The 20546-nt window shown below is 39.0% G+C and overlaps 2 protein-coding genes across 2 annotated transcripts; one reads left to right on the forward strand and one right to left on the reverse strand.

Annotated features, from left to right (window-relative positions):
- Positions 1-4652: 4652 nt before the first annotated feature.
- Positions 4653-10155, reverse strand: LOC118213813 (GTPase IMAP family member 9-like). The gene is made up of 3 exons (XM_035392987.1): positions 9955-10155; positions 5194-7896; positions 4653-4999 (listed from the first exon to the last, which is right to left on the reverse strand). Exons 1-2 carry the CDS (start codon positions 9959-9961, stop codon positions 6980-6982), a joined length of 924 nt encoding a protein of 307 aa, XP_035248878.1. The 5' UTR covers positions 9962-10155; the 3' UTR covers positions 4653-4999; positions 5194-6979.
- A 1966-nt stretch (positions 10156-12121) lies between these two features.
- On the forward strand, positions 12122-17060 carry LOC118214413 (GTPase IMAP family member 9-like). The gene is made up of 3 exons (XM_035394338.1): positions 12122-12128; positions 12581-13365; positions 16950-17060. The coding sequence occupies exons 1-3, from the start codon at positions 12122-12124 to the stop codon at positions 17058-17060; spliced, it is 903 nt and encodes a 300-aa protein (XP_035250229.1).
- Positions 17061-20546: the final 3486 nt, after the last annotated feature.

A 20546-nucleotide genomic window follows, 5' to 3' on the forward strand; every position in this document is an offset into this window, starting at 1 on the left:
TTCGTAGGATTCTTGCTTGCTGAACAAGCTTACTCTACAGGGTTGGAGTCCTGATCGATGTGGTCACTTCTGGCACTACGATCCTTACTTCACTCTAGTGTTTCTTTTGCGCCTCTACATCATGAAACCTATGCACTTGTTGTACGTCGCTCTGGATAAGAGCGTCTGCTAAATGCCTATAATGTAATGTAATGTAATGTAGAATTGAAAGTTATGTACTAAGAGTGTGCAGAGACAAAACTCTGTGTATGTTCAACCTATAAAAATATCTGTATCTGTAATCCAGCACAAAACTGGTCCCTTGATATAGGCCACTTGTGTTTATTCATTATTGAAATGCCCACTGTGGGTGAATTGCTTCTTGTAATAATTCACAAGTAATCAAAATGTCATTTGATGTCATGTTTCTGTGGAGAGGTGCATGCCCTAGGCTACACCTCTTTTCTTGAGATACAAAACATATGATGATGATATATAGTAATGAAAATACTCTCACTATGTTGATCATTGGTTCGGTGGAGGCTTTGTACACATGTATTGAACCATTTACTGAATGCATCTATTAACATGTTGGGAAATTTAAACATATTATTCTGCACAATAAATTACCTTTGGTTTATTGACTCTTTAATGCTCACTATTCTACTTTCCACCAAACTAATCTTCAAGACATCTTTGGTAAATGTCAGATGCCAGCATGACACCCCTGGGAGGGAGATGTGGCAGCTCTGGCATCACTAAGGCTGGTGACACCCGGTGCGGTCGAACGTTGGAGTCACCCGCTGTTGTCGACCAGGGGGGTGCTGGCGGGTGTGGGCGCAAGGAATTGCGTGTTATGCATTCAAACGACAAAGCACTTCTTGCCACATTAATACCGCTAATTCAATCAACCGGCAGTAAACTGCAACAGAGAAATTAGCTGTTTCAACTCGTCGCTACACAAAACATTGCACACAAAAATTTAGTGCCAGTTATTTCGGTGTCACCTGGTGCGGTCAGCACCCCCGCACCACCCTAGTGACGCCTCTGACACTGTTGGTTACCTCATGGAAAGAGAGACAGAGAACACACCCACACAAACACAACATAAAATAAATGAACATCTTCAGCCTTCCCCCTCTCACGGGTTCCAGGTGAAAACAAAAAGCTAAAATAACAAAGACAAAAAAAGTAAAACGGAGCAACCAGCTCCTCCTACTTTCACATGGTGGGTTACTTCAGTTTTGTGCTGTTAAACATGTAAACTACAACTAAACAAAGGAAGGCACTCTCGGTGTGAGCTCCCGGTCTCGGCCCCAAACTGTTGAGAGCAGCACACCTTTAAGCACCTGGGCTGATTAGCGAACGCAACCTAGGTGTGTGCACTCTCTCCACAAGCCAGCATTGCCGAGATCACCTCCGCGTCACCGCCGGACCGAATGACACAGTAACCTTTTGGGAAGAAAAAATAAACAAAGCTGTGTATTTAAAGGGTTTTGGTTCACATACACTCCTACCATATACAGAACCCTCCAATATTACTAACACCCTCAATTAACAAACAAAAAATGCTGGATAAAATTAACTTTGTTTATCAAATGATTTCTATGCTCACCAATATGTAAAAATCATATCTTCTTATTGTGATACCATTATTCAGTGGAAAAAAATGATTTAAAAGGAAATAACTTCAGGTCAGCACAATGGGGCAATGAATAGCACCTCACTGCAAGAAGGTACCGAGTTTAAATCCTGACCAAGGGCCTTTCTGTGTGGAGTTTGCATATGCTCTCCCTGTCCTCGTGGGTTTCCACCAGGTACTACGGTTTCCTCCCACAGTCCAAAGACAAGCAGTAGGCTAACCAGAGTCTGCAAATTGCCCATAGGTTTGGATGTATGAGTGAATGGTGTGTGGGCCCTACAATAGATTGGCGACCTGTCCAGGGTGTATTCCTGCCTCTTGCCAACTGCATGCTTGCTATTCAATGAAATGATCAAAAACCCACTCTGAGGGGACCAGAAATTCATTTTGCTTTTTTAGTTAACCCCAGTAAATATATCAGAGTAAAGCATAAAAATATCATAAAATATGAACTCAATCAGTTGTGTAAGTAAACTTAAAACACAATTTCTCTCACTTTCCTATGACCCCCTTGATTTGATGATGTTCCTGTTGTTTTTATACTGTTGTCCAATCTTTTATGTTTTTAAATGTACAGTGTGACAGAGACATCTGTGAAATGCCCTTTAAATAAATGATGACTTGACTCCAAAAAGTATTAGACTATTTGCTCTCCAGGTTCCCTTCACTAAGTGAGCATGACATCGATTGAGAAAAGTGTTCAGCCGAATGTGAACTATCTACAGCATGTAGATGGCCAGACCAAGAATATTTCAAGAAATGTTAAGTGATTCTCAACAACTGTCAACTAAACATGACATATCAACATATTGTTGTTCACTTGCATTTCATCTTCATGTGAATCAAAATGTTTGATGACAATATTATGAGCAAAACATATATTGACAAAGTCTCAATGAGCTGTTACATTAAACTAACACTTGATTTCAAGTATAGAATCATCATTGGACATTAAAAATAAAGTGTTACCATAATAATAATAACATCACCATCATGGTAATCAATACAAGGTTATTTAAAATGACAATCCCTGCCATGTTTTGTAGTGTCAGCTGATCTGAGGATTGTGGAGTGCATCAGAGAATGTTCTGCTAGACCTCACACCTTTGTTATGGTGTTGGAAACTTACAAGCAGACAGCAGAGGAGTGGCTAGTGATGAAGAGATTTGAGGACTGCTTTGGAGAGGAGGCTCTGGAGTATGTTATCATCCTTTTAACAGAAACCAGCTTGACTGGTCAACTTGTTTCTTTCTCTTCGTCTGTAATCGAAATATATTCCAGGGAGCGTCATGTTTCTGCCAAACACGAGATTTACCATAAAGATATCAGACCAGGGTAATCTGATAAACTAGAATCCACCCTGTTTGTTATGTGTATGGCTAAGAAAACAAGTTATTTCCTCAAAGAGCAACTCATGATTTGTATGATAGTGCAGAAGGTCTGTTCAGAATTGCCCTTTTCACAAGACAATGGTGGTAGCTTCTTGTTGTGTTGTGTGTAGAAGACTGATTTCTACTTATTAGTGTGTAGATGACATATCCTTGCCTATATTTCTAAATGAAAGTCTAATAAAGGTGCAATAGGCCTCAGAAGTCATGTCGTCATTCCCTTTGGGTTCGTTAGCATTTTCGAGACTTCCGGTTCAAAAAATACGCCCCTAAAGGACAAATGAATGGCGATTTCCGAATTCCTTAAAAATAAATTATGACATTTGGACGTTTTTCTGTATATGAAAAAATAATGCTTTTTACCCATTCTTATAATCAAAAAGTGTCATTTTAAAAAGCCAATTGCTAACAGCTAAGTGGTTAGCCGCCCGAGATGACCCGTCGCACAATCACATCACACACAGAGTTGTTTTGATACATGCGCGAAAACCGTTTTGTTCCCGTTGTTTCCCGTTATTGTAATAAATGATACATTAATCTATTTTGTATCGTTGTAAACAGGGAACCGCAAGGGCTGTGACATAAATAACATGCGCAGGAGTGTTAGCTTTTTTGGCGGGGGGGGGGGGGGGGGTGCAGGATGTCTATTTTGCTCCCCAGTGAGTTAGGCTTTGCTTCTCACACAATGTGCATCTTTGCATCCACTTTAATGTCTGCCAACTTCTAAATTTCAAAAATGTTCTTTCATTAGTTATGCCAGAACTATTTCCACCAAACATTATAGCCTCTTCCTCTGTACCGAGCGTCTTGTCACAGTTTCTCTTCTTCGTTTTGCAGACTGACTTCCCCATTCTCTGCGACAATTCAGTGGAATGATAAACTGATTTATATGCATATCAATATTCACAATGGGCATTCCATATTATGGTTAGTTGTGAGAGTTAACCAGTGGTGGACAGTAACAAAGTACATGTACTTCATTATTGTATTTAAGTACCTTTATCAAGTATCTGTACTTTACTCAAGTGTTTCCATTTTGGGAGACTTTTTACTTTCACTCCACTACATTTCAAAAGAAATATCCTACTTTGTACTACACTACTTTTGTGCGATATCTGTCAGTTACTCGTTACTTTGATGCTGAGAAAATGGATTGTTTAAAAGAATAATAATATGATACCACTTTCATACTGAAGCCTACCAGTCAGGGCGCAGCGCGCATTTTGATCAGATCATGACACTTTGAACCAAAGACGTTAGCTAGGCGGGGAAGGCGAGTAGAGACAGGCGATTTGGAACGAAGAGAGGCAGCTTAACAGTCTAAGTACATCTAAAATCTAGTATATCAACTCGGTCTATCAGCAAACATATGCCTCAGCCACGCTCAGAATTTCTCGAGGACAATAGTATTTTCCAAGAAACGACGAAAGTCATTGATAAAATTTTGCCAGGTGCAGTGCCTTTTATCTACGAGTTGGGGTGATAAAGCGTTGCTTTCACTTGCTCAGGACCACCGAACCCCCAGGGCTGGCTCCACAGAGCACTGCCTCACTGGTGCAAGCTTTCACATTTCCTTTTATTTCATACAAGTTTGTGCTATCTTGGCCCTCTCATTTATCAAAAAAAATCACAGTATACATGAAGCACATGACTGTTGCATCATTACAACTTAAGATTTAATCAGTTAGGAGATGCTTTTAGCCAAAGTAATTTACAAAAGTACATTTCACATGGCACACAACTAGATTTTGCTGCTGTTGTTGTTTATTTATTAATCTCAACATCTTTATTTTAGGCATTTAGCAGATTCTCTTATTCTGAGCCACTTACACAGCTTACATTCTTTCACATACAATCCATTTATACAGCAGAATATTTATTTTGAAGAAATTCAGGTTAAGAACATAATCAGTGTTTGTGCGCTAACTGGTGCAGGATTTGGTGCAAAAAGGCCAGGACAGGTAGTGACCCTGCCACACCACTAACTGACCTGAGGTCTGTGACTCTGCCACACCGCCAACTGACCTGAGGTCTGTGACCCTGCCACACTGCCAACTGACCTGAGGTCTTTACTATCTGGGAAAGACTGTGACCCTGCCATACCGCTAACTGACCTGAGGTCTGTGACTCTGCCACACCGCCAACTGACCTGAGGTCTGTGACCCTGCCACACTGCCAACTGACCTGAGGTCTGTACTATCTGGGAAAGACTGTGTCCCTGCCACATCGCTAACTGACCTGAGGTCTGTGACTCTGCCACACCGTCAACTGACCTGAGGTCTGTGCTGCCTGGGAAAGTCTCAAATTAAAGCTGACAGTCTGCACTACAATCTCAACCTCATATTGACTGTTTTGTTTAACAAAAACACAAAAATGTTGTCTCTGTCCCAATACTTTTGCACACACGCATGGACACACAATCATATGCACACACACACACACACACACTTGAAAATCATGCTTATCAATTTTGCCTGCAGAGATTCCTCAGCAGTTGATAGCATTTTTGGCTTTGCTGAAATGACTCAGCTTTTCCAAGAGGGGACAAGTAACAAGAACTGAAATGATCACATGACTATGGAATAAATATTGTATGCGTCACTGCTATCAATTATCCAGAGTCATTCAACTGCAACGGTTTCATAGCAAGTCCAAGTTCGAAGTTCTCTCCATGTAGAGCTTGGCACCCTCGCCCTCTGCACCATGTGTGTGCTAAGAGTGACACCTGCTGGTTGTGCCCTGAAACTACAACGGGCCATGAACATGGTGAACATGCAGTGCACTATCACCATGCAGACTTGCTAGTCAGCAAAGTTAAGAATAAATTGTGCAGCAATTGATTTATGAATGTGGTGGAGGGGGAAAGGGGTGGTTAAAGGGGGAGAAGCAAAGCAGGTAAGAGTCTACAAATTAAATATCGGCATGGTGATAATACCTGGGGTACAATTAAGAGGTCCAGTGATCCATGACATATTTAATTTGTATAAATTAATTTCCAGCACCACCTTGAGCATAAGAACCACAAAGAAAAGGCATTGCTCCAGGATTGAGTGCAGCAACTCAAGACAGACAATTTAAATAAGTAGAAGAGACAGAGAATTGAGCAGACGAGACACTGAGTGTGCGGGTATATCGGAAGTACTGTATATGTGCGTGTGTGTGTGCGTGTGTGTGTGCGTGAATGTGTGTGCAGATGTATTGAGAAGTATTGAGAAAGTTCTTTTTCGGTTTCCTTGGCAAACATCAGTCCTTGAATCACAAAGGGAAGTTACATAGTTATATAGTTAATAATAATAATAATAATAATAATAATAATAATAATAACATAAAAAACGCAATCTCGATTCATACTTCTATGTTTGTATTTAAAATGCTTGAACATGCTATTTACCCATGCATTTATTATTATTGTCACAACTGGACAAATGTAAATTGACCAATAGGAACAATCAATCAGACATATCAATTTTATAAAATCATATAACTGCACAGTAACAACAGGTGAGCTGAAAATGGACAGGCTGTAAAACTTCCCTTGAAACTGATCATTGGTGTTTTCATTCATTTTCCTTGAATAACCAGTGAGCAAACAATGTGAATAATTGGCAAGTAAACACAGTGTCCTTCTTTACAGCATGTTAGGGAGATTAAACAATGAATTAAATCTAGGAAAAACTGTTTTAGTCACCAAGTATACATAATGAAAAAAGATACACCACTCTGTTAACACCACAATCATGATCTTATTCCCTAAATACAATGCAGATTCCTAAAGGGATCTATCCAATTATTGGTACAAGAGGGCAATTTCCTGTAGAATTTAAAAAATCGGACAAGATTACAGGTCCCCTTCAGTTATGAAGTAGACGATCCTTAAATGACATTAGAGAAAGTAATTCGGTAAATGAAATTTAAAAAATCCCATTTTTCTTACTAATCAACCCAAATATTACAACTGGTAAATAAATTCTTAGTATTCTGTCTCCGCTTCTTTTCCCTGTGTCTTACATACATCATCAGTATTGGGTTTAGTTGCCTTATTTTCTTCTTGGGCATGTGTAGTTACACATGCACAAGCATAATTTATTGCCCTTAACGGAGCTCTCATTGCTATAGCCGGAATTCTAAAAACCGAACTAGATGCATATGCGCACCATTCAGAAAGAAATAACAGAACCCATGCACCTGTTTTCAAAAAAAATTTCATCACATTCTGCACTGGTTTTGCTTGACCCCCAGACTGTGCCTTTTCCACAACTCTGCGCATCTCTTTGGTGTAGTCCTGTCCTCTGTTCTGCTTCATCATCTGATCAATCGTGTTCAGCAGATTTTTGATTTTAGCAGCGTTGCTTCTCTCTTCACCGTGGCCTTCAGAGGGATTGTTCCAGTATTTGTTATCGATGACATGAAACCGGTTTCCACACTTTTGGACAAGTGTTTTCAGGCATTCATTTTTATTCACAAACTGCTCGATGGTCGTGTGGTCGTCGAGCTGGTCTCCGTGGGTAAAAAGGACAATAACATTCTTCAGAGCCTCCTCTCCAAAGCAGTCCTCAAACCTCTTCATCACTCGTAACTCCTCTGCTGTTTGCTTGGAAGTTTTCAACACCATAACAGAGGTGTGAGGTCTGGCGGAACATTCTCTGATGCACTCCACTATTTTGGGGTTCAGTGTGTCATCTGGGTTCTTATTATCAAGAAATCCTGGTGTGTCAATCACAGTGATGCTCCTCCCACCAACAGTTTTTGTTTTAGCCTCACATCCTACTGTTTGGGGGTTGGCAGAGCACGAGGTCTTGAACAGCTTCTCTCCCAGAATGCTATTGGCTGTGCTGCTCCTTCCAGCTCCTGTATTGCCCAATAGGACAATCCTCAGATCAGCTGACCCTAGAAAACATGCCAGGGATTGTCATTTAAAATCGGTATTACCTTGTATTGATCACCATGATGATGTTGATGATTATATTAGTATTTTTAAGTTAACACTTTATATTGAGTGTCCAATGCTGACACTCAACTTTAAATCAACAGTTTAGTATCTATTAATAGTAACAACTTGCTGAGAGTCTGTTGATAGTCAACATGTTGACAACCAATAGATGGCACTTAACTATGACATTTTGATGATGTCACTTGAAGATGAAAACGTGGGTAAATGATATGTTGATAGTCATGCCATGATTAGTTGACTCTTTTTGAAACTGAATTAATATTTACCGAAATGTCCGCAGACAGGCCATTTACTTGTAGTAGATAGCAATATTTCATGCTCAATGGATGTCTGCTCACTCAGTGGAGCGTGAGCAGTCTAGAACTTTATCGAGTGTCAAAAGATATTTTTTGACAAGACTGAGTGTCAACTGACACACAAATGATATTCACTTGATATGAAGTTGACTATCAACACTGGACATTCAAAATAAAGTGTCATTAGGAGGAGGACGAGGACGACGACGACAACAACAATAATAATAATAATAATAATAATAAATATAGCTGCAAGTAGCAATTACGGGGGCCAAGCAGCAAGCACAACACGCCATTATGGAAAGTTTGGTGACAAGAGAACAGGCGATTGCATAGTGTTATCAAATCATACAGGATTAGTAGCATTTGAAGCATTTTTCAAAAAATCTAATTTGTGGAAGATCTAATGGGTGGAGCTTATGGGTCCTTATAGGAAATGTGTTACGCTTGACGAGTTGCACATATGTCCAAAATGTCATGACTGTAGCTCAAATGGGGCAGGAGATATGCTTGTTCACAGTCACAGTTACCTTGGGGTAACAGCGCATTATTTTGACCAACAGTGAACTTCAGTCGCATGCTTTTACTGTTATGAAGACCGAAGAGAGGCATTTTGCTGAAGCGTGCACCAAGCACTTTATGTAAGTAGCCAAACAGTGGAATTTATTTTCCCCATGTGAGGTTGGACACAATTACACTGTGTGATTTCCTTTAGTAGTGCGAGGGAATGATCTTTGAGTAATGGAAAATTTAGCTGACCAATGTACCTGTTGTACAATGTGTCTGTTGTTGTGATGCATTGAGGTCCATCGTTTTGTGTTAATGCTTAACAAAACAAGATGTTTTAGTGAACCTTTATAAGCGTAAAGTTGGACACACTACATTGTGTGAGTACTTATATTACTAAGTAATGTTAAATTTAGCAGGTCAATATGCCCATCTGTTTTTGCATGTTGTGCTTGAGTTTGCCTTGTCATGATTTGAGCATATTTTTATATGCTAAATGCAGTGCCTTTGAGGGTTTCTGGACAATATTTGTCATTGTTTTGGGTTGTTATGGACAATCATGTGATTAATCGCGATTAAATATTTTAATTGATTGACAGCCCTAATAATAATAATAATAACAATAGGGTGCCTCCGCACTTTTGGTGCTTGGCCCCTAATAATAATAATAATAATAATAATAATAATAATAATAATAATAATAATAATAATAATAATAATAAAGCAATCATAGAACATCACACTATAAAAGGACCAACAGAGAAAAGAATCATATGGCTAACTTAGCTACACTGCACTGTACAAGTACATTTTTGTGTTGTTCATTATCTAAACTTCATTGTCACTGTTTGCCATGATACAAAATTACAGCTAAAGACAATTCCTGGGCCACTGTTACAGTCAGGATGGAATCTGTGCAATAGTGCAGGAATGGTAAGAATGCAGGTGTGGGTACACATGTGAAAATAGATAGTCTTGATACGCAATAAACGTATTTATTGCCAGTTTTTTCCTGCTATGCTAGAATCACCATTGGCTCTTTATCTCTCGTTTCACCCATTACATAACACATCTTCTGTTCAATAGAATTTCAGCCGACATATGTACACTGAACTAAAAAAAAAGTTTAGTTGAAACTGTAATCTGGTAAAACACAACAACATTTTGAAAAGCACTGATGAATTTTCTTACCTTCCATTCCACTGCACCGTATGATCAGACAGATACTGCTGAAAAGTAGCTGGTGTTAATAAATGTCTGTTTTTGATAAACTGAGATCTTAAATGACCATAATCACAGAGGTGAATGGCTGCTCCTTCCTCCAATGACGTTGACTCCGCGTGTTCAAAGTTGCCTCTTAAAGTGACAGTACCCTGCAAAATGAAAACCGGGTCCTGTTTTTTAAATCTTTTTTCTACAAGATATTTGTTTGACAATGTGAGAAGCTTCAAGACATCTATCATAGATCCAGACTGTCGTCTACACCACAGGGGCAGAATCTGAAATGAGTGCAATTGCGAGTGAAATATATTTCTCACATCCATGAAACACATATGAATGCAGTTATTCAAGACAAGCACCTGAATTATGGTCCCCATTGTTAAATAAGTTAAGGTAATTTTACTGTAATTCAATTATTCATGAGATCCTATGTGGAAAAAAAAAATTGTACCAATAGTTTATTAATAGTAGTAATAGTCCTAAGTAGAAAAATAGTACGCTGCAGAAATACAATTTAAACATGCAATACTTTACTTGAGAATACTTTTACATCTGTATAGTTGAAGTTCATATAAACTTCAACTCTACAGAAGTAAACTATTTTTGCATCAGGCAAAGTAATGATATAATCTTTCATATTCAAATCACTGTCAAGATGGAACAATACATCTACCTCCTCAATTCTTATTTCGTTTTCTCTTTTTTGTGAAAAAATCTGAAATTGATGCACAGACAATACAGGCTACTGTATGTCTAGTTAAAAGAAGGCGAACAGCACCTGGGATGTTCACATTCCCAGCTAATCACCATAAATTTCTGAGGTGATTTTGACACGGTTTTGTAGGTCAACTGAGACAGAGCCATGTGCTTACTAATGCAGAAACACACTGTCTACAGCAATAAATTTACATGTGCCTAGAGTACCATCTCAAATGGAAAATAATGCACTGTACAGCAGTTATGGCACTTACTGGTATAAATGAGTTCCAGAGTTCCTCTTTATTAAACAGCCAGCAGCACCTCAGTCTCTCAGCCCCGCAGGGAGTTTGCCAAATGGCACCTAAAGGACTCTCAGACTATAAGAAACACGATTCTCTGGTCTGATGAAACCAAGATTGAACTCTTTGGCCACAATGCCAAGCGTCACGTCTGGAGGAAACCAGGCACCGCTCATCACCTGGCCAATACCATCCCTACAGTGAAGCATGGTGGTGGCAGCATCATGCTGTGAAGGCTGTTTTCAGGAGGCAGGATCAAAGAGACTAGTCAGTACTCAGATCCTGTTTTTTATTCCCCCCCACACGCAGTTTCCTGTTTCTGTTAAACCCACGTGATTTACTGTAAAGAAACCTTCACCACCTTCTTGTATAGCGCAATCTGATTGGTTAGTTAGCTGCCTGCACTGCAGAGCTTAACCCTTAAGCCCTCAAACTTTAGAGAGAGCTCTCACTACCATGTGCCATGATGTCACCAATCAATCATTCCAAGGTCTGAGAGACTGAGACTGAGGTGTTGCTGGCTGATAATAACTGTGTCCATATGTATTATGTTTCATGGATATGAGAAATATATTTCAATTGTTTCACTCGCAATTGCACTAATTTCTGATTCTGGCCTGGATCCATGACAGATGCTTTAAACTACAGCCTGACCGATGCCAGATTTTTGGGTCCGATGCCGTTCCCCATTTTGGAGAGTCCTAGCCCACCGATTACCGATGTTTTGACCGATATTTTGTCAAAAAGTACAACATTTTCAAATCAATTTGAAAAACTTATATTTTATTAAAGTTTCTATATTTAAGAACATTTAACTTATAAGCAAACAAATAAAAATAAAAATAAACACACATACATCGGTCGGGCTCTACTTTAAACCTTCTCACACTGTCAAAGAAATATCTTGAAGAAAAGAAATAGGACCCGGTTTACATTTTGCACTGAACTGTCACTTTAAGAGGCAACATTGAACATGGGGAGTCAACTTCATTGGAGGAAAGAGCAGGCGTTCACCTGTATGTGATTACGGTCATGTAAGATCTCAGTTTATCAAAAGCGAACATTCATTTACACCAGCTACTCCCCAGCAGTATCTCGTTCGGGTTTGTCTAGTCATACGGTGTTACCATTACAGGGGAATGGAAGGTAAGAAAACTCATCAGTGCTTTTCAATGTTGTCACAAGTTCTATCACACTAGTTTCAACTAAACTTGTCTTTCCCTCACTACACTGTGAAAATGTAACCAGCAGCATACATATGTGGGCTGAAATTCTATTGAAGAGAAGATGTATTATTTAATGGATGAAACGGGTGATAAAGAACAGTGACTCTAGCGTAGGCAAAAAAACTTGCTCACTTAGCATATCAAGTGTTCTATTCTTACATGTGTGTACCCACACCTGCATTCTTACCACACCTGCACAATTGCACAGATTCCATCCTGACTGTAACAGTGGCCCAGAAAATGTCTTTAGCTATAATTTCGTATTTCATGATGGAAATTTAGATGTCAATTTAAATGTCTCGAACAGTGCAATGTAGCTAAGGTTTGCTCTGTGTATTTAATTTTAATATTATCTTTTTCTCCGTGGGTCAGCTCATCTGAGGATTGTCCTGTTGGGTAAGACAGGAGTTGGGAATAGCAGCACAGCCAACAGCATTCTGGGTGAGAACCTGTTCAAAACGTCATGTCTTGCAAACTCTGATACCGCTACATGTAAGGCTGCAACCAACACTGTTGATGGGAGGAAAATTACTGTGGTTGACACACCAGGGTGTTTTTCTACTGAGTGCACTGATGAAAAGCTAAAACCTGAAATAATCAGGTGCATCGTAGAGTGTTCCCCTGGACCTCACGCTTTTCTTATCGTGCTGCCTGTGAGGAGATACACAGAAGAGGAGAAGAAAGCAGTGGATGAGATTGTGAAAATGTTTGGGGAGGAGGCTCTGGAGTATGCTGTTGTCCTGTTTACCCACGGAGACCAGCTTCCCATAAACATGACCATCCAGCAGTTTGTGGATAAAAATAGCCACCTGAAAACACTTGTCCAAAAGTGTGGAAACCGACTTCATGTCATCGATAACAAATACTGGAACAATCCCACTGAAGGCCACAATGATGAGAGAAGCAACGCCGCTCAAATCAAAAAGCTTCTGAACACGATTTATCAGATGGTGGAACGGAACGGAAACAAGCACTACACCAACGAGATGCTCCAAGCTGTGGCACAGGCCACTGAAGAGGAAATGGCAAAGGGAGAAACAAGAGAAAAGGCAAAACACAATGTAATGAAAAGGTTTTTAATCCTGACAGCCGGCATAGCAGCAGGGTCTCTGTATGGTGCATTGCTGGGTCTTGCTATATGTGCAGGTGCTGTTATGGTAGCTCTAATCACTCTTACAGCAACAGCATTTCAATCAGAAGCTGTTAATGGGTGTGTAGTGGGAAATGGAGCAAAAATCGGATTAAAGGTGGTAGCTTCATTAGCAATGGGGAAGGGATTGGCAGTTGTAGCTGCAGTAGGGGGCGGTGCGGGTGCGATTGCAGGGGGGGTAATTGGGGCTAACGCAGTAAGTGAAGCAGAGACTGTAGGAGAAGCAATACAGTCAGCCACAGCTGCTGTAACAGCCGCAGCTGCAGCTGCAGCGAAAACCATTACAAACACAATGCATGATTTAATGAAAGATCCTCAGGCAGACAAAAACGAACATTTCTAATGATATAGTGCTGTTCATAACAGACAATGGCCAGGATTTTATCACATTTTGTTCATAACTTTGACTAACAATTAAAATATTTTTTTCTAAACACACTTTGGTCAGTTCAGCTAAAACTAATCCTAAATGTCTTCCATTATCTAATTTCTTTCATAAATTGAAAGCCATAAACAAGGGATGTGCAGAGAAAACACAATGTGCATCTGTTCAGCCAACAAAATGATCTGTATCTATAAGCTATCACACAGGTGGTCCCAGTTGATATAATCCAGTTGTATTTGATTGTCTACATGTACGTTGTCTTTGGCTGAGCAAAAACATTAAAAAAGACATAATTAAAGTGATAATTAAAATGATCTGACTTTTTGTGTGTTGTGACGTTAGATGTTCTGTGAAATGCTACAACTCTTCTTGTAATAATTCACGAGTAATCAAAATGTCATTTGATGTCATGTTTCCGTGGAGAGGTGCACGCCCTAGGCTACACCACTTTTCTTGAGATACAAAACATATGATGATATACAGTAATGAAAATACTCTCACTATGTTGATCATTGGTTCGGTGGAGGCTTCTGTGCACATGTAATGAACCATTTATTTAATGCATCTGTTAACATGTTGGGAAATTAAAACATTTGTCTGCACAATAAATTACTTTTGGTTTATTGTCTCTTTAATGCTCACTTTTCTACTTTCCACCAAACTACTCCAGACCTGCCAACCTTAGGAAAATATTTTGAGTACCACAATAGTCAGTGTAACGCTTAGTTCACATGCTTTCGCACGTACCACTTCGCTTTGCAGGAAGGCACACTTTACTCTCATGTGTAGTCATCGCCGGTCACAGAACCTAAAACCACCGCGATTCTAAGCTATTACCTCACCAGCAGTGAACCACTGAACCAAGCGGGAAAGCTTCTTCACTAAGGGCAGGTTCATGCCTCTGCGAGACAGAGAATGTTAAAAACCATCCAGTTTAGTAAATCCTGCTCTTCATATAGCATTTTATGTTATTTTATTTATTTTACTGAATCTCCAATATGATGTGTCTGAATAGGAAGTATTGCATGTTCTATGCATTTTTTAATTGTCTTCATTTTCCCTTCAATACATTTGTGATAGTCACATTGTCAAAAGAACAATAACCACAAAAATTACATCGAACTGAATTTCATTAATATTTATAAAATGTTTGAAGTATTGTCAAACTAAAAGCTGTTCTGGATTTTGTCTGTTAATTGCATTAATATCCTTTTTCAGGAAATCCACCCAGAGCTTTTGGAAAACAGGCCTTCTTTGCAATCAAACTAAGAGTACAAGCAAATATAAACTCCCAATGTAATGTGCAAATGCTTCACATTCGTTATCTGTATTTTAATTTAGCAGTTCTTACATTAAAATATGTTTACAATGAATCTTTGATTTTGATCTATTACCTCCCTCAGGCCTTGATGTTCACCACTAGGTGGTGCAATACATCTATGTGAAACTGACATTTTCCAACACTTACATCACACCACATACAATCTCTGAGAAGTGTTGTGATGCCTGCAGCACACAAGGACAACAGGACGCCCAACACGGGGCTTGAACCCACAAACGTGAGATTCAAACTCATGCGCTACAGACTGAACTAACAGAGAGCTTTTTAAAAACAAGTCATCCTTGCAAATCAATTAAGTGTAAAAGCAAATGTAAACTTCAAATGTAATGTGAAAATGTATAACATCCATTATCTGTATTTTAATTTAGCTGCGCTTACATTAAATTGTGTTGTGTGCTTGTAACAATGAATCTATGCATTTTAGCCCTTACATTTTTCAGGCTTTGATGAAGTTCACCAATAGGTGGTGCAATACATCCATGTGAAATTAACATTTTAATGTGACATTTTCCAACAGTTTGTACGCCGCATGGTGTTTCTAAGACGTTGTTGCCGATGGTTGTTGCTCTGACCTTGGTTCTGGATAAATAATAAATGATCTAACTGACCAAAGGGGTTAGACAAATATAAACAGCACTGAAATAAAATAAATGTATTTCAAATAGAAAAATGTCTGCCTGAAATACTTCATTAGAATAGGTGGCACTTCAAACAGTATGAATAAACTCTCCCTGTGCTGTTAGTGCAGTCTGAAGCTATGGTGTCTGTGTTTGTTATATCTGCACTGTCATGTTTTACCTGGTGGTGGAAAATCAATAAAATTCAAAAGGGAGATATGGCTGGATTTGTTTCTCATGTACTATTTGTCTGCCCCATACCATTAACACTGACCGTGCATTTATATTGTCCATTAAGTCCACTTCCCCAATAAATAAGCTCTACAATAATGACCATGTAATGAGAGCTCAGCTCAGCCCTGAGTTGGAAAATCATAGCACAATAGAGCCCCCAGCACTCCCTTATACTTCCCCTCTCTTCAATTTCCTCATTGCCTTGTTGTGGGAAAAACAAACAAACAAACAAAAAAAAACAACAACACACAATTACAGACCCTTTGCTGTTGATAAGCTGGGATTTTGTATGACCGTAAATCACAAACAGGTGAATGTCTGCTCTTTCCTCCAATGATGTTGACTCCCCATGTTCAAAGTTGCCTCTCAAAGTGACAGTTCAGTGCTAAATGAAAACCAGGTCCTGTTTTATTTCTTCAAGATATTTATTTGACAGTGTGAGAAGGTTCAAGGCATATATCATGGATCCAGGCTGTTGTCTAGACCACAGGGCCAGGATCTGAAATGAGTGCAAATTGCGAGTGAAACAACTGAAATATATTTTGCATATCCATGAAACTTAATACATATGGACGCAGTTATTCATGACTATTAACCACCAGGAGGTAGAATGAGCCCATAGTCATATATCCCATTAATTATTGTCTCTTCTGCTACATAAGTTCAGGTAATTTTACTGTAATTCAATTATTCATGTGTGGCGTGGACCGGGGCATGCCCCCACAGTGCCCCTCCCAGCCTTATAGGCATCAGCTAAAACCTGCCACCAGGCCAGCTCTTCAGGACCCGGGACAGCGCCCCACTATGAAGCCCAGCCACAGGACCCTGGAGAGCGGCAAACTGGAAATTCCCAAACTCTCTCCTTTGCAGTCAACACACCTGCAATCAATGAGGCCACTCCAGGGAAATGGCTGGGAGCTTAAAAGGAGGCCTTTTGTCTCCCTTGAGGAGAGGGGTTTTGGGCTGCAGGAGAGCTGTTGAAAACTGTTGATAACTTTTTCCCTACTTTGCAGAATCCGGTGGAGACGCAGGACCACATCCCTCTTCCTGCTTTGAAGAGGGATCCCCTCAGCGGTGTCCTGGACGCCGTTACCCCTAATTTTGGTTGCTTTACTTTAAGTTAATTCTGACAAGAGACTTTAGTTGTTGAGTTTGGTTTTGGTTTTTTTGTATATAATTTTTGGTAAATAAAAGGCCCTGTTGGGCTATTTTTCCCAAAACCTCCAGTCTGTGTATTTCTGTGCCGCCTCGCCTGCACCGTCACGCCCAGTGCGGTGCCAGATATGGAATATGTGGAAAAAAATGTACTAATAATTTACTATTAGTAATAATAGTCCTAAGTAGAAATTTTGTATGCTGCAGTAATATAATTTAAGCATACAATAGTTTACTTGACAATACTTGTAGTATAATAAAAGTTTATCAAAACTTCATTTATACAGAAGTACACTATTTTGCATTGGACAATGTAATTGATATAATCTTTCATATTCAAATCACTGTTAAGATGGAACAGTACATCCACCCCCTCAATTCTTATTTTCGTTTTTCTTTAATCACATTCCCAGCTAATCAATATAAATTACAGAGGTGATTTTGACACGGTTAAATAGGTCAACTGTGAGACAGAGCCATGCATTTACTACTGCAGAAATACACTCAATCTACAGCAATACATTTACATGTGTCTAGAATACCATCTCAAATGGAAAATCATGCACTGTACAGCAGTTATGGCACTTTCTTGGTATAAATGCGTTCAAGAGTTCCTCTTTATTAAACAGCCAGCAACAAACTCAGTCTCTCAGACCTTGGAATGATTGATTGGTAACATTATGGCACATGGTAGTGAGAGCTTCATCTCTAAGGCTTGGGGGATTAAGAGTTAAACTGCGCAGAGCAGCCAGCTAACAAGCCAATCAGATTGCTCTATTCAGGTGGTGAAGGTTTCTTTATGATAAATCACGTGCGTTTAACAGAAACAGGAAACTGCTTGGGGGAAAAAAACTGGCTCAGTTTATTTTCATAAAACTTCATGATTAGAGGGGAGGGAAAAGATCTGTAATGTCCTCTTCTGTACTCTCTCTGTCTCACAATGGCCAGAATTCAATCAACATTTCTTCTTCACTTAATAATTAAATAATAATAATAATAATAACAACAACAACAATAATAATTTAAAACTGAAATCATTCACAAACACACATCGGCCAGTTCAGCTAAAACCAACCGTAAATGTATTAAATTGTATCAAAACTATTGCATTCCTTTCTTAAATTAAAAGCCATGTATTAGGGGTGTGCAGAGACAACTCTGTTCAACCAACAAAATTATCTGTATCTGTAATACTGCACACAACTGGTCCCTTGCTATAGTCCAGTTGTATTTATTATTGTCTTTTGCTGTACTAAAAGATTAAAGGAAACATAATGCTGTGACTCTTCTTGTCATGATTACTGAGTAAGTGAAATGTCATCTGATGTCATGTTTCTGTGGGGAGGTGAATGCCCTAGGCTTCCACCCCTTTTCTTTTCTTTCTTATTTTCAGAATCATGAATAGTGCGGATGGCATGAACTTAAATGTACAGTATATGACTGCTAATAGACAAATGATGATATATGATGAATTACTCTTGGTATTGTCTTGCTACTCTTTGTTCCTTACACATTTATTGAACTATTTAGCAAATACATCTGGAAATGTATTAAAACATGTTTTACTCTGCACACAAATTACTCTTGGTTTTTCCCCATTAATGTTCACATTTCTACTTTTTTTTTAACCAATTCTCCAAATATCTTGGCCACCTTTGTGAATAAAAAATATATACTTATTTATTTTTTAATTGGTTTATTTGTAAGGGATAATCACAGAAAACATTTGTGAATACACTGTCTGATTTACTACATCTACATCGAAAAATAAACATAACTATCAAAATGCCCAACAACATATAATATACAGTACTGTGCAAAAGTCTTAGGCACCCTAGATTTTTAAATAGAATATATAGTATATATTTGGTCTTAGATGTTTATTTTTTGTTTTCTGCATTAGTGTGTCAGTAGAAAAGAGCACATTTGAGATTTCCAAACACGAATTTTCCAAAAAATGAAATTTTACAGATACATTTTTGTATTTTGTTAAATAAAGTAATATTTTAAGTAATAGACTACTTTCCAGATAAAACCTTGATCACCTTGGGTCTCTGGGATTACCTGGACAGCCAGAAGCAAGTGAAACAGCCAAAATCTGCAGAAGAATTGTGGCAAGTTCTCCAAAATGTTTGGAACAACCTACCAGCCAATTTTCTTATAAAACTTCCGGACAGTGTACCTAAGAGAATTGATGTAGTTTTAAAGGCAAAGGGTGGTCACACAAAACATTTATTTTATTTTGTTTTTAACTATTTACTGCTCTTTCTATAATTTTTTTTTCGATATTTATAACCTTTCATTTCATTATTTTTAAAAGCATCTTAGCTGTACAGCATTTTTTTATAGGTACCTAAGACTTTTGCACAGTACTGTACATGACTTTTTTATTTGTATTTGAGGAGTCTCTTATGTTTGAGTGAGAGCCACATTACATGTTATCTGATTGAAAAGAACGCATACAGTGCATAAATAAACTTACATCCAGTTTTTTTTTTTCACACAGTTTCCCGTATCTGTTAAACCCCCGTGATTTATCATAAAGAAACCTTCACCACCTGAATGCTGTTTACTGTGCTGCTCCTTTCAGCTCCTGTGTTGCCCAGCGTGACACCCCTGGGAGGGAGACGCGGCAGTTCTGGGAATCACCGTTGGTTATCTCATGGAAAAGGAGAGAGAGACAGAGCGCACCCACACAAACATGACATAAAATAAATGATCTTCAGCCTTCTCCCTCATGGGTTCCAGGTAAAAACGAATAAGCTAAAATAACAAAGATAAAAGGAAGTAAAACAGAGTGACCACGTAGCTGGCCTGCTTTCCAGCAGACCAGCTCCTCCTACTTTCACATGGTGGTTTACTTTAGTTTTGTGCTGTAAAACATGTAAACTAAAACTAAACAAAGAAACGCACTCTCGGTGTGAGCTCCCGGTCTCGGCCCTGAACTCTGGAGAGCAGCACACCTTTAAGCACCTGGGCTGATTAGCGAACACAACCCAGGTGCGTGTGCTCTCTCCACCAGCCAGCGTTGCCGAGTCCAATCTGCTTCACTGTCGAACCGAATGCCGCAGTAAACCTTTTTGAAGAAACAATATAAACAAAGCTGTGCACCATGTGTGTGCTAAGAGTGACATCTGCTGGTTGTGCCCTGAAACTACAATGGGCCATGAACATGGTGAAGATGCAGTGCACTATCACCATGCAGACTTGCTAGTCAGCAAAGTTAAGAATAAATTGTGCAGCAATTGATTTATGAACGTGGTGGAGGGGGAAAGGGGTGGTTAAAGGGGGAGAAGCAAAGCAGGTAAGAGTCTGCAAATTAAATATCGGCATGGTGATAATACCTGGGGTACAATTAAGAGGTCCAGTGATCCGTGACATATTTAATTTGTATAAATTAATTTCCAGCACCACCTTGAGCATAAGAACCACAAAGAAAAGGCATTGCTCCAGGA

This window comes from Anguilla anguilla, chromosome 15 (assembly GCF_013347855.1).
Source record: "Anguilla anguilla isolate fAngAng1 chromosome 15, fAngAng1.pri, whole genome shotgun sequence".
Taxonomy (NCBI): Eukaryota; Metazoa; Chordata; class Actinopteri; order Anguilliformes; family Anguillidae; genus Anguilla; species Anguilla anguilla.